Raw genomic sequence first — 13,900 nt, forward strand, 5'->3', positions numbered from 1 at the left:
AAATTTTACCCTTTTTGTTATTATGCATATTGAAAGAAATGCATTTTTACTCTTTGATGACACGTTACTAAATTGATGGAGATCCCCAAGAATACAAGTTTGCAGTGTCATTGGGATATTTATATTAAGGACTGTGATTGATTTTTTTGTTGTTTCAACCATAACTCTTTTATTCTCTGACATTCCCACAATAAATGAACAAGAGTTCCCTCGGCTGCCCGACACTTCATACATAACTTGCTATCTACTACACCAATTTTAAACAGCTGAGAAGATGTAAAATACAATCTATTCAAGATCTTAAATTGAGTGAGTTTATCTTTAATGCTTCTAAAGGGCTTATTGGCATTTTTCTCTTTCATCTAAAATGTTTAAGTCCATCGTCCATTTTCGAACACATGCATCCTTTGCATTTCTAGTGTGGTGTTCATTTATTATTCCATAAAATAGTTTAATTAATTTCTTAAATGTATCTTGATTAAAAAGTGCATCTTCCAGTTCATGGCTATTTAAAGACATACTTTCAGAGGATATGCATTTATTTACAGTGTGTTTTAAAGAGATAACATTTAAAAAATTATTTCTGGGTACATTATATTGATCAACTAAATCATTGAACGGTTTAAAAGAGTTTTTATTAATAATATGATGAGGTTTAGTAATACCTCTGTCTTTCCATGTTGTCCATTTAACCACATTTTTATTAATTATGATATTAGGATTGTACCAAAGTGGCTGATTTACAGATGTCATTGACTTGATTCCTAGTATTTTCTGACAGTTTTAGAATGTTAAAGGTGGCTTCTATTGGGCTCTGCCTCAATTCATTAGGTATTTTTTAATATAATATAATCTCCCCACATCAATGTCCAAATTCATTAACATATTTTTTTCTATGTTGATCCAGTCCTTATCTGCAGAAGAATGAAATAAGTGGCTTGCTTGTTCACAACCGAAGGAGATATAATAATTTAAGAAGTTTGGTAATTGTAGTCCTCCTTTATCTTGTGTACAAGGCAACCTTAAGTATGAACAACTGGCCTTCTTTCCACACCATATAAAATATGATATCATTGTATGTATTTTCTTAAATCAACTTTTATTAATTAGGACAGGCATCATTTTCAGTATATAATTAACTGCTGGCAGTATACTCATTTTTACTATGTTCACCCGACCCCAAAGTGATATTTGGAGACGTGACCAGCATTCCATTTTGGATTCTATCTTATTTTTTAAATGTTTAAGATTTAGATCTCTGCTTGTATAAAGGTTGGTGTAATGTGTAGTCCTAGATATATGATTTCTGCCTCTTTCCATTTAATTTTGGAGTTCTGAACTTGTGATTTCTTGCAGTGTTTATTAAGTGGTAATACGTCACATTTGTCCCAATCGACTTTATACCCTGATAAACAGCCATATTCATTGATGACATTATTGATATAGTGAAGAGAGGAGTTAACATGTGACAGGTAGAGAATTATGTCATCACAATACATCGATAGCTTATTATACTGAGAGCCAATTTTTATACCATGAATATTATTTTGGCTGCTTACTTTTGCAGCTAAGGGTTCAATAACCAAATTAAATAATAATCCAGATGCAGGACATCCCTGTTTTACTCCTCTTTTTAACGAAAAAGGTTCTGAAATGTGATTATTGGTTTTGACTGATGCCATGGGCCTTGTATAAAGCATCTTAATCCAATGTATAAAATTATCTCCAAATCCAAATTTACGTTATGTGCAAAACATAAATGACCAGTTTATGCGGTCGAATGCCTTCTCCGCATCAACAGTACATACTGCTGTGGGATAAGGGAGACTTCTAGCATAGTAAATAACATTAAACAATTTCCTTGTATTGTCTGAAGATTGTCGACTTTCCATGAAGCCCGTTTGGTCAGTATGAATTAATTTTCCTATTACATTTGATAATCGTGTGGCTAAGATTTTTGCCAGATTCAAAACGATTCTCTATTCATTCAATACATAGGATTTCAGCAGGATCTACCCAAGTCTGCTGACTTGCAAGCAGAGTAGTAGATTTTTGTAAAAAGCTTTTATAATTGCAAAGGACAATGTTTTATCAACTGATTGCAATAATGTAAATTTGTTTTAACTATTAAATGAACCAAAAATATGACTTATTTTATCTTTGTGAAAATATTGGACACAGTGTGTTGTCAAGCTTATGAGATGCGATGCAAGTGTAAGCCACTGTGACACTATTGTTCTTTTTTTAATTTTTTTATAAATGTCTAATGATAATGTCAATGAGGGATTTTTAATCACTGCTATGTTGAAATTGTTACAAATATTGATACTGTTGTTGATAATATTCATTTTTGTTTCACTACTTTTGGTTTGTTCTGTGTTGTATTTGTGTGTCCTCTCAATTGCTCTGTTTATTGCAGTTCTGAGTGTTGCTGGGTTGGGTTTGGATTTGGAACTGGATTGCATTGTTATGGTATTGCTGTGTATTGTTTTGTTGGATTGATTAATTTAAAAAAATTTAAATAATTAAAAAAATAAAAATCTAATAAATAATACATTTTAAAAAAAAATCGATTTTAAAAAAATGAGAATCGATTCTGAATCGCACAACGTGAGAATCGCGATTCGAATTCGAATCGATTTTTTCCCACACCCCTAGTATTTATTAAACAGTTATTAAGCAGTGGCACAAACATTTATGTAATTTCAAAACAGAAAGTGCAAGATTGTCAGAGACATTTTAAAACAGGGTGACTTTTCAAATGATGCTACATATTAGCAGTGGTGCTACTTTTTGTAGCAACGCTTTTGCCCCACACTTGACAAATGACGGTGGTCTGTTCGACATATTCCCACTTGAAGCCAAACCACCGCCAGACGATGGACCCCCTGCTGTTTTTCTTGGGAATTCATTCTTCCTTCATTTGTTACCAGATTCGCACCTTCTTTCTCTCGTATTACCACTCGCACCACAGCTAACGTTGCCCATGCTGCTACCTCTCTGCTCCGCGAGGGCATATACGTATGTGACGTGTGTAAGAAGGTGCGCTTGTTTTACATCTCTGTGAGAAGGAGAGACAACAAAGAGTGAGAAACGCCTGTAGTGTAATGCCCGCAGCTAAAAGCAACTGCGTGAGAACGTATACTTGAATATCACAATATAGTCATTTTCTATATCGCACAGAGACAAACCCGCGATATATTGAGTATATCGATATATCGCCCAGCCCTACATACATATATATATATATATATATATATATATATATATATATATATATATATATATATATATATATATATATATATATATATATACATATATATATATATATATATATATATATATATATATATATATATGTATATATATATATATATATATATATATATATATATATATGCGTATGTGTGCAGTATGTATATATACGTACACGCTCAGACACACACACGCACACATATACACATGTGTTTAGATAGATCAGGGGTCACCAACGCGGTGCCCACGGGCACCAGGTAGCCCGTAAGGACCAGATGAGTAGCCCGCTGGCCTGTTCTAAAAATAGCTCAAATAGCAGCACTTACCAGTGAGCTGCCTCTATTTTTTAAAATTGTATTTATTTACTAGCAATCTGGTCTCGCTTTGCTCGACATTTTTAATTCTAAGAGGGACAAAACTCAAATAGAATTTGAAAATCCAAGAAAATATTTTAAAGACTTGGTCTTCACTAACTGACAAAGAAACAGATAACAGATTTGGTGTCCAGTTCAAAGTGTGACATGTTTTATTTAAACATTTGAGAGTTGACTTTTGTATTTTACATGAGTTATTATTTGTACAAACATGGTGCAAAGTAATTCATGATTTGTTAAAAAAATGTTAGTGGCTAGCTAGTTAAAATGGGATATTGTGATTTCACAAGACTGTCTTAGAAGTGATCATTTGAAAATGTTCAATTTGAAAAATGTGCACTTAGAGAAAATATAAAAATAAAGTGTTACATATTGATATTTATCTGTTTCTATATATATTTATTTTGAGAAATCATTAAGATGATGAGTGTTTCCACAAAGATACATATAATTAATTATTAATAATAACATAAAGTTAAAGGTAAATTGAGCAAATTGGCTATTTCTGGCAATTTATATCAAACTGGTAGCCCTTCGCATTAATCAGTACCCAAGAAGTAGTTCTTGGTTTCAAAAAGGTTGGTGACCCCTGAGATGGATGGATGGATGGATGGATGGATGGATGGATGGATGGATGGATGGATGGATGGGCCAAACTCTTTCCACGCAATGTGGCCCCCCAGTCAAAAAGTTTGAGGACCCCTGCTTTAGACAACCAGCAGCAGCTTGTGCATTTAACAAATCATCACGTGACCACCGAAAACCGGAAACGTGACGTCCTCACCTAACTTACGTGACAGCACAGGTGCGCAAACCAAGTCCCTGCTCCAAACACTAACACCACAGGGAGCATGCGCAGTCACTACTAAAGTGTCGGGAAAGTTGGCGGGAAAAGTCAGAAGAGTGGGCGTGGGACAGGTGTGTCTCACCTGTTTGTCGAACCCGACAACCGGACCAGGACCAGCGACAAGACGCGCACCGACAGCTTCCCCGGTTGCCACGCCGAGTTCGGGCAGCCGCCTTCGGCTAAGCACCAGCAGGTAGACAAGCGCTCCGAGCCACACGAGCACCGCCACGGCCACCGCCAGCCGCCGACAAAGACGCTTCATTTCCGGCCAGAGCAGCCGGCGGCGCCCGCTTCCACTGAGCCGTGCTGGCGAGTACGCCGACACGCACGCAAACCAAGAGGAGCAAGAAGGAAGCCACGAGAACATTGTAGACTATTCCTCACTCTACGTTTTTCATTCTACGTTCTAGACACTTCCTCACTCAACGTTGTGCATTCTACACACTTCCTCACTCTCAGCCAGCGTGTTGGAGCCAACTCCAGACTTGCTCTCTTCGTGTGCGTGCGTGAGAGCGCCACCTGCTGACGCCTGTCAAAATAAGAGCACAGCGTGTAATCGGGAAAAATATATACTTGTACTGTGTAGTTGTAATGTATGACATACATATATAGGACTGTTTTCAAAAAAGGTGAATATGTATCCATAAATACCACTTCATGAGATACATGTTTAAGGAGATCAAGACCAAAAAAATAATCCTCTTACAAATGTGATTGGTTAATGTGTGCGCTGGTATATTGTACTGTCCTTTGCTGCCATCTAGTGTTCTCAAGGAGAGCAGCTTTCCTCCATCTTGTGCCGTTTTCAACTTTTGTATTTCGGTCATACTATACTGATTGATTGATTGATTGAGACTTTTATTAGTAGGTTGCACAGTGAAGTACATATTCTGTACAATTGACCACTAAATGGTAACACCCGAATAAGTTTTTCAACTTGTTTAAGTCGGGGTCCACTTAAATTGATTCATGATACAGATATATACTATCATCATAATACAGTCATCACACAAGATAATCACAATGAATTATTTACATTATTTACAATCAGGGGTGTGGAGGGGGTTAGGGGGGGGAGGATATGGACATCAGGTAGTGGACATAGAGAGAGAGAGAGAGAGAGATCAGAAGACATAAGAAAAAGTATCTGCATTTGATTGTTTACATTTGATTATTAGCAATCCGGGGAGGGTGTTAGTTTAGGGTTGTAGCTGCCTGGAGGTGAACTTTTATTGCGGTTTTGAAGGAGGATAGAGATGCCCTTTCTTTTATACCTGTTGGGAGCACATTCCACATTGATGTGGCATAGAAAGAGAATGAGTTAAGACCTTTGTTAGTTCTGAATCTGGGTTTAACGTGGTTAGTGGAGCTCCCCCTGGTGTTGTGGTTATGGCGGTCATTTACGTTAAGGAAGTAGTTTGACATGTACTTCGGTATCAGGGAGGTGTAGCGGATTTTATAGACTAGGCTCAGTGCGAGTTGTTTAACTCTGTCCTCCACCTTGAGCCAGCCCACTTTAGAGAAGTGGGTAGGAGTGAGGTGGGATCTGGGGTGGAGGTCTAGCAGTAACCTGACTAGCTTGTTCTGAGATGTTTGGAGTTTAGATTTGAGGGTTTTGGAGGTGCTAGGGTACCAGGAGGTGCATGCGTAATCGAAAAAGTGTTGAACGAGAGTTCCCGCCAGAATCCTCAAGGTGCTTTTGTTGACCAGAGAGGAGATTCTGTAGAGAAATCTTGTTCGTTGGTTAACCTTTTTGATTACCTTGGTTGCCATTTTATCACAGGAAAGGTTAGCCTCTAGAATGGAACCTAGGTAGGTGACCTCATCTTTCCTGGTGATAACAATGTCACCCGCTTTTATGGTGAAGTCATTGACTTTCTTGAGGTTGATGTGGGACCCAAACAGGATGGATTCTGTTTTACCCAAGTGTATGGATAGCTTGTTGTCAGCGAGCCAGGTGCAAGTTCTACAGAGCTCAGCACTGAGGATTTTCTCCACCTGTGCCTTGTCCCTGTCTGATACCAGCAGGGCCGAGTCATCCGCAAACAAAAACAATTCACAGTCGCATGCCGATGACATGTCGTTTATGTATATTAGGAACAGTAAAGGTCCCAATATACTGCCTTGAGGGACTCCACAGCTCACCGAGAGGGGGGGGGGACACGGTGCCGTTCACCTCTACCACCTGCTCTCACCCCTCCAAGTAAGATTGCATCCAGCTCCATGATTTTTTGTTAAATCCGATTGCTCTGAGCTTATCCAACAGTATAGCGTGGTTAACGGTGTCAAAGGCCTTCTGAAGGTCCAGCATGACCATGCCGCAGTATTTGCCCGTGTCCACCTCATGTTTGATGTGGTCGGTCAGATAGAGAAGGCATGTGTCAGTGGAGTGGTTACTTCTGAAGCCGGATTGGAATTTGTACATGAGTTTATTAGTGGCAAGGTAACTATCGATCTGTTCATAAACAATTTTTTCCATTACTTTCGAAATGGAACTGAGAATAGAAACAGGTCGGTAGTTGCCAGGTTCCAATTTGCTTCCTTTTTTAAAGAGGGGAGTTACTCTTGCTATCTTAAAATCTTTTGGTACTTGGCCTTGTGTAATTGATAGGTTTATTATGTGCGTGATGATCGGGGCAATGATGGAGGCAGAGTCCCTGAGGAATCTGGAGGGAATATTATCAAGGCCGGTGGCCTTGTTAGGGTGGAGCGTGCTCATTTTTTTAAACACCTCATCAGCTGTGACCATTTCTAATTTGAAGTCATCGTTGGATACTCCTAGCTTTCTGTAGAAGGCTTTAATGTGTTCTACACCAAAGCGACCAGAGTGGTGGGACAGCTTGTTGACTAGAGTTGCGGCTATGCTGGTGAAAAAGATGTTAAGTCTGCTAGCTACCTCCATTTTGTCTGTAATGAGGGAGTCACCCTCCTTGATGCTGATGTTGGTGAGTCTTGTTTTAAGTTTCTGGCTGCAACCAGGAAGCTGGCTGTTGAGAATTTTCCAGAGCTCACGTGGCTTATTTGCGTTTTCCTCTATTTTGTCGTTAATGTAATTTTTTTTAAGGATTTAGTCAGGTTGGTTGACTTATTTCTTAATTTATTGCATTGCTTTTTGAGGGTTGAAAGGAGTAATTTGAGGTTGATATTATTGGGTTGTTTATCTACTTCTGTTTTACATTTTTGGTATTCAGAGTATTTCCTGTCTCTGTCTTTTATGGCAGCTAATAGGTCCGGATTCATCCATGGTTCCGAGCGGGCTTTGATCCTGACTGTTTTCACGGGAGCCATGTCATTTAGTATCTTTAGGAACGCCGTTTTGAAGCGATCCCAAGCAACATCGACCAGTCCCACTCATCTAATTTTAAATTGAAATTGTCATTGGAGTATTTTTTGAGGGATCTGGATTAGGCTGTTATGTGGCCATTGGCTTTAGGTTTAGCTATTTTGCGGGTGCAGAAGGTTAGATAGTGGTCTCTAAGACCACAGATCATGACCCCACTATTTTGTATTTTAGGCCGGTCTGAAGTGAGAATGAGATCTATGGTTGATTGGGTGGAATCACACACCCTTGTAGGTAGCGCTATTAGCTGGGAAAGACCGTGCAGATGACAAAACTTGCTGAAGGATCTGAAGACAGGCGCATCTTTGCGTTGAATATCTGTGTTCAGATCCCCAGTTATAATTTTCTCCACGTTGTCTGTCCCTGCCAAGCATTCTTCCAAAGCCCCATAGAAACCACTCTGATTAGGGGGTCTATAAACAGTCCCTATTAGTACCGGCTTAGTGTTTTTAAATTTGATTTCCGCCCACACAGATTCCAGGTCATTGTGGTTAAGATCAGTGCGAGTTATGTATTTAATATCCTGGTGAATATACATACAAACGCCCCCACCGTGTTTATTCCTATCCTTACTCGTGCTGTCAACGTTGTTTTAAGATTGTAAATTACACTTTTGGATTGCAAGTAATCACAATTAATCACAGGACACTATTTGCTTGTATAATTTAAACTTACTTTTAAAAAAAATACCAATATTTTGACAAGAGCAATTAATACTTGCCCACCAACAAGTCACCAAAAAAAGGCATGAATTTGCCCAAGTGTCTAGGTGCCTGTCCCTTTAAGAAGGCCGACCTGCCTTGGTTCTCCACCTGGGTCAGGAATTCAAAATTAGTCCCTCTCCTAGCTGGAAGTCACCAAAAAAGGCGTGAATTTGCCTAAGTGTCTAGGTGCCTGTCCCTTGAAGAAGGCCGACCTGCCTTGGATCTCCACCTGGGTCAGGAATTCAAAATGAGTCCCTCTCCTAACTGGAAGTCACACGCAAAGGGCTGTAAATTTGCCTAAGTGTAAAGTTAGGGTAAAAGCAGGGAGTAGAAATGACTCTAGTAATTTAAGAATGGTGGGATTTTTCCATAAGTGTCATCATTTTAGGGTACCAGCACTCTGTGGAGAAAATGCGGCGTCGTGCTTGGGAACAAGCATTTAATTTCCGCAAGTGAAACTCCCAAAAAAACGGGCCAAGTGATGTCATTAGGGGCCCTATTTTCAGACACTAAACAACAAATCTCATTTCAGTAGGCCTTTAAACAGCCGCATATAATATGTGACTGGGCCGGCACGCTGTTTGTATGGAGGAAAAGCGGACGTGACGGCAGGTTGTAGAGGACGTTAAAGGCAGTGCCTTTAAGGCAGGCCCTCAATATTGTTGGCCGGGTGGAAATCGGGAAATATTCAGCAGAATGATTGCCCCGGGAGATTTTCGGGAGGGGCACTGAAATTCGGGAGTCTCCCGGGAAAATCGGGAGGGTTTGCAAGTATGGCAATTATGCTGGCCAAATGTATAAGTTTTAAATGTCATTTATTCGCCAGCAAGCACACCTGATCACTGGTCATTGACCGTATAACAACCCATCTATTATCTTACCATAACCCATTGGCGTTGTTAGGCCTATTTTAGGGGGGCTGAAGCCCCCCTAAAATATTCTTAAGCCCCCCTAAATAATTTGGTGTTAAAAAAAATAAATAAATAAATAAAAAGTTGTTTTTGTTTTTGTTTTGTTTTTACAAATACATGCCGACATATTCATTATAAAGTGGCCCGAATATGACTTTAAATAAATAATCATATAACCTGTCATTATTCACTCAGTTTCCCCTTACTTCATAGCGTAAGGTAGAGAGCCCCTTTAGTGCGTCGGTATCCAATCCATTCCACTTGTTCATATAGAAAATGCCCACATCACTCAAAATCCAGTCCGCATTTTCTCTGCGACCTTGCTTGCGGTCCTGCAAGTGTACGAAGCACTTTAGCACACAGCACTGCAGAACAAGAACGTGAACGGATGCAAAATGGACACAAACTTTTTCAAGAAAGTAAGTATTCATCACTGCTTGTAGTAAAATGTATTAGCTCCACTTTACACCAAGTCTGTGTTTGACAAAAAGTTAAATTCCCGCTGTAAAACAATGCTGCTACTTAGTTAACTAGTTAGCCTGAAATGCATCTTGAAGGTCCTGGTTATTTATCAAGTTAAATGTGCACTCTTTTTTACCATTTGCTATCTTTGGGGTTACTTCCTTCTGGAGCATCAGCTGTGTTTCTCACTTATATGGAGGAGAACAGAAGCTGAGCTCATGCACGTATGACTATCATCAGTAGATAATAATAATCACTCCACAACCCCTATTGACCTGTAGGAGTCAGGGCAGAGGAGCACAGAAAGTGAGAGGGGAGAGGCCTCTACTGGAAAGGTGAGTAGGAGAATAATGATACATATAAATAAATATTAAAACAATTTCTTAAATGGCTTATCGATAAGCCAATTGTTTTATTTATTTCTGGGTGGATCACGTTGACTATTGGTTCTCCTAATTGTCAATCATTCTGGTGATGTTATGTAAGGACATAGTATGTATATATATATATATATATATATATATATATATATATATATATATACTATTTATTTATATAATAGATTGTATTTGTAATCTACTTTATATGTAATTCCAAATCTCAAAGTGCTACAGAATTACAACCATTGGCGTTGTTAGGCCTATTTTGGCGTTGTAATAAATAAAAAATTGCTTATCGATAAGCCATTTGTTTTATTTGATATATATATATATATATATATATATATATATATATATATATATGTATGTATGTAAGAAAAACCCAGACACCATCTTTGTAGTCATTTTTCTCCTGCGTGGACTTCAGTCTTCCTTTACAATGAGTGAAGCTGCACGAAACCTTGTGTCTGCAATTGTAAATAATTTAGTTTTTAAGTTTTGTGTTTCTTGTAGAATCTAAAGTAATATACATTAGCCTATTGTTGAAATAAAAAAATAAAACATCATTAAATATATTTGTTTTATTGTATTGTTACATTAATAGCTGTTGTATTATTATAGGATGGCTTGTTAAACATTTCATAGGATTTTCAGAGGGAGGAAAAACCAAGACATTTAATATAAAATGAATAAATACATAAAAAGAAAAAAAATGGTTAAAAGCCACGGGGAGCATTTCATTTCGTCCCGTGCATTTTTTTTACCGTCCCCAGGATGACGGGACTACGTTAATCTCAAGCCCTGAAGTTACATTTTACTGTTTGCAGTATTTGTTTCAGCATTGCACTTTGAAGATGGTCCCTCAGCTCTTTGACAGCTTTGGCTCTATCAGATCAGCAGACGGACTCTAAGTCTTTCTTATTTACAGTATAAATAAACGTTTCTCATTTCTATTCAGACTTCTATATATATTTAATTTCCTTAACGGCTTGCCATAATATATATATAAATATGTATATTATATATAAGCCAAATTATCCCGATCAAGATATTACTTTAATTCAAGTAATTAAGTAATATTTCCAGGGCTTGAATTTACAACAATTTTTGTCACATATGTGCCCGAAATGTAATCTGTGCAACTTCAAAACATTTGGGAACAAACAATTATTGTATTGTGAGCGAAAGTCGTGGCATTAGCCTCTATGTTGTGAATGAATAACATAGAGGCTAATGCCATGACTTTCATTGTGTTTCAGTGTATCTTGAAGGACCATGCAAGTAATTGTTTCTTGTTGATGCTGTAAACAAAATGTCACTGTGCAAACCCATGTCTGTTGTTGTACTGAACACAGATTGAAAATAAACCCACTGAAATAATTATTTCTATAATATATAATACATATAATAATATGATATATAACAATATATTATATATATAATAATAATTTCTACGTCTTTGTTGGCCGTTTGTGAAGTTTTGTGCTTGTGCGCTACGTTCGCTCGCATCCTGTGCATCTCCTGGGGGCTAAGCCCCCCCGTCCTTAAAAGCTAGTGACACCCCTGCCATAACCCATATGTGTTCACAAAGTACCCAGAACAATAATTATATCTTGAATTCTTTTTTTCCTGAGACAGATTTATGTATTTAATATTTGTATGCCTACTATGGTATATTTATTATTTTTGTGTTCACTGTTCTGTTAGAGAACAAGGAAAATGGATAAATTTGCTATAGTATGAAAAGGGGTAGGATTAAATTAGCCCTGATTCTTCCTACTCCTTTTCGGATATGCTGTAATGAAACTGGAATTGTGTGATGCATTACATTGTATCGTATGCATGTTCCAAATAAACTGAAACTGAACTGGTTAAGGTAAAGGGAGCATATGCGTTCAAAATACATTTGATTAATCTGCGTTGATACAATTAAATATTTTAGTTTAATCGCATTGCTAAAACTTAGGAAAATGTCTCCTTGCATTAGAATAGATTAACGTCACTTTAATTTATGATTCAATATTCGTGACAATAAGGAAACACACATTTTTAATCCAGTTTATTTTCCTCAGCAGAACAGGGAACGCAAAATCAAAAGGAGAAAACAGGACAGAAATGTTCTTGCTTCTTTTCAATACAATGAACTAAATATGCCACTCTATGCTAGGGTGTAAGTAACTCAAACTGATATAAGGTTAAATAATTATTTACTTTAAAAAGGTACACAAAGATATTTTCTTCCATTTCTAATTAGCACTCAAAAAGCATTTCCTTTCCAAAATCATCCCAGCCAGATTTAGCCGTGACGTTTTGTCCCTTTAGTGGGGGAGGAAGGAGGTATCATTGATTGATTCTCCCTTTCCTCCTGCTATGATGCTTAACTAGCTCCTGGTGGAAGGAATGCGCTAAAACAAACCAAGTCCACAATGTTTCGCAGATTAGGAGCGAGGACAGAACACAAAGCAATCAAATTAATTTAAGATTTCTGGATCAAAGCGAGTGACAGCGTCCCAACAGTTTTAATTTGTGATGTCACGCACGTCAAATTCATCCTTCACGTCGGCAGCATTTGCGATACCAGTGAATTTGATCATGTCTCTGATATCACTAAAATGTGGGAGTTTTATTTCTGTGGAAATCCACTGATAAAGATCCTAATTCTGAGAGATGATTAGCGTGCTAGCTTGAGAGCAGACGAGCAAAAGAGACGCCCTGCAATCCTCAGTCAAGAAAAGATTAAATTCTTGTTGCAAAGAAACAACCCACACGGCCCCTTATCCAACAATATAATAAATTCTAGCCACAAAAGACAAAATAAATTAAAAGAACGGTTTGAGGAGGGTAGCAGGTCATGTGATCACCTCAGGTACTCGTTGGCGGTGTTTTGGTGAACAACTTCATGAGAATACAAAAATTCAGTCGTACTTCCCGCCAAGTGTGAGGAACAACAGTACCGAGCGTCAGGGGGGGAAGGAAGAGGAGGATTTGCCACACACACACACACACACACACACACACACACACACACACACACACACACACACACACACACACACACACACACACACACACACACACACACACACACACACACACACACACACACACACACACACACACACACACACACACACACACACACACACACACACACACACACACAGAGTTTGGGTTTTCCCTGGAGTCAGCGGTCCATGTGAGCATGAGAGTTGGAGCGCCAACACTGCACGAGGAACCTATCACTGGCTGAAGAAAAGTGAAAAAGAAGAGGAAGGTGGGGTCGACCTGAGGCGTCGTTGGCCGGGCGGACGCCGCGACTGACAGAGAAGACGAGCGTTGGGCACAACGTCCAGAACTTGCTGTACTTGGGAAAGAGGAAAGAAGAGCTGAGTGAGGAAGAGCAACGCCTAGCAGAGTGGATCCGCCTCCTTGGCGTCCTTCCTCTGGAGAAGGGGGCGGGGTTAAGGCTGTGTGAGTGCGAGCCGCTTCGCCAGGAGTCCAATCAGATGCTCCAGCAGGAAAATCAGAATCATCAAGCTCAGGTCCCCCCCCCAAACCCAAACCCCTACCCCACCCTCACCCACCCACTTATGGTCATAGTCCTCATCCCCCCCCCCCCCCCCC

The 13,900-nt window shown here is 38.8% G+C and overlaps 1 protein-coding gene across 3 annotated transcripts in view; it reads right to left on the bottom strand.

Annotated features, from left to right (window-relative positions):
- The window catches only part of galnt14 (UDP-N-acetyl-alpha-D-galactosamine:polypeptide N-acetylgalactosaminyltransferase 14 (GalNAc-T14)), a 204,072-nt gene extending 199,116 nt beyond the window's left edge, over positions 1-4,956 (bottom strand). For all 3 annotated transcript variants that reach the window (XM_062045052.1, XM_062045051.1, XM_062045050.1), the window contains exon 1: positions 4,562-4,956. In XM_062045052.1, the coding sequence (XP_061901036.1) occupies positions 4,562-4,846 (285 nt within the window). In that variant the 5' untranslated portion in view covers positions 4,847-4,956. The remainder of the gene's footprint in view (positions 1-4,561) is intronic.
- Between the last annotated feature and the right edge of the window lie 8,944 nt (positions 4,957-13,900).

This window comes from Entelurus aequoreus, linkage group LG04, assembly GCF_033978785.1.
Source record: "Entelurus aequoreus isolate RoL-2023_Sb linkage group LG04, RoL_Eaeq_v1.1, whole genome shotgun sequence".
Lineage (NCBI taxonomy): Eukaryota > Metazoa > Chordata > Actinopteri > Syngnathiformes > Syngnathidae > Entelurus > Entelurus aequoreus.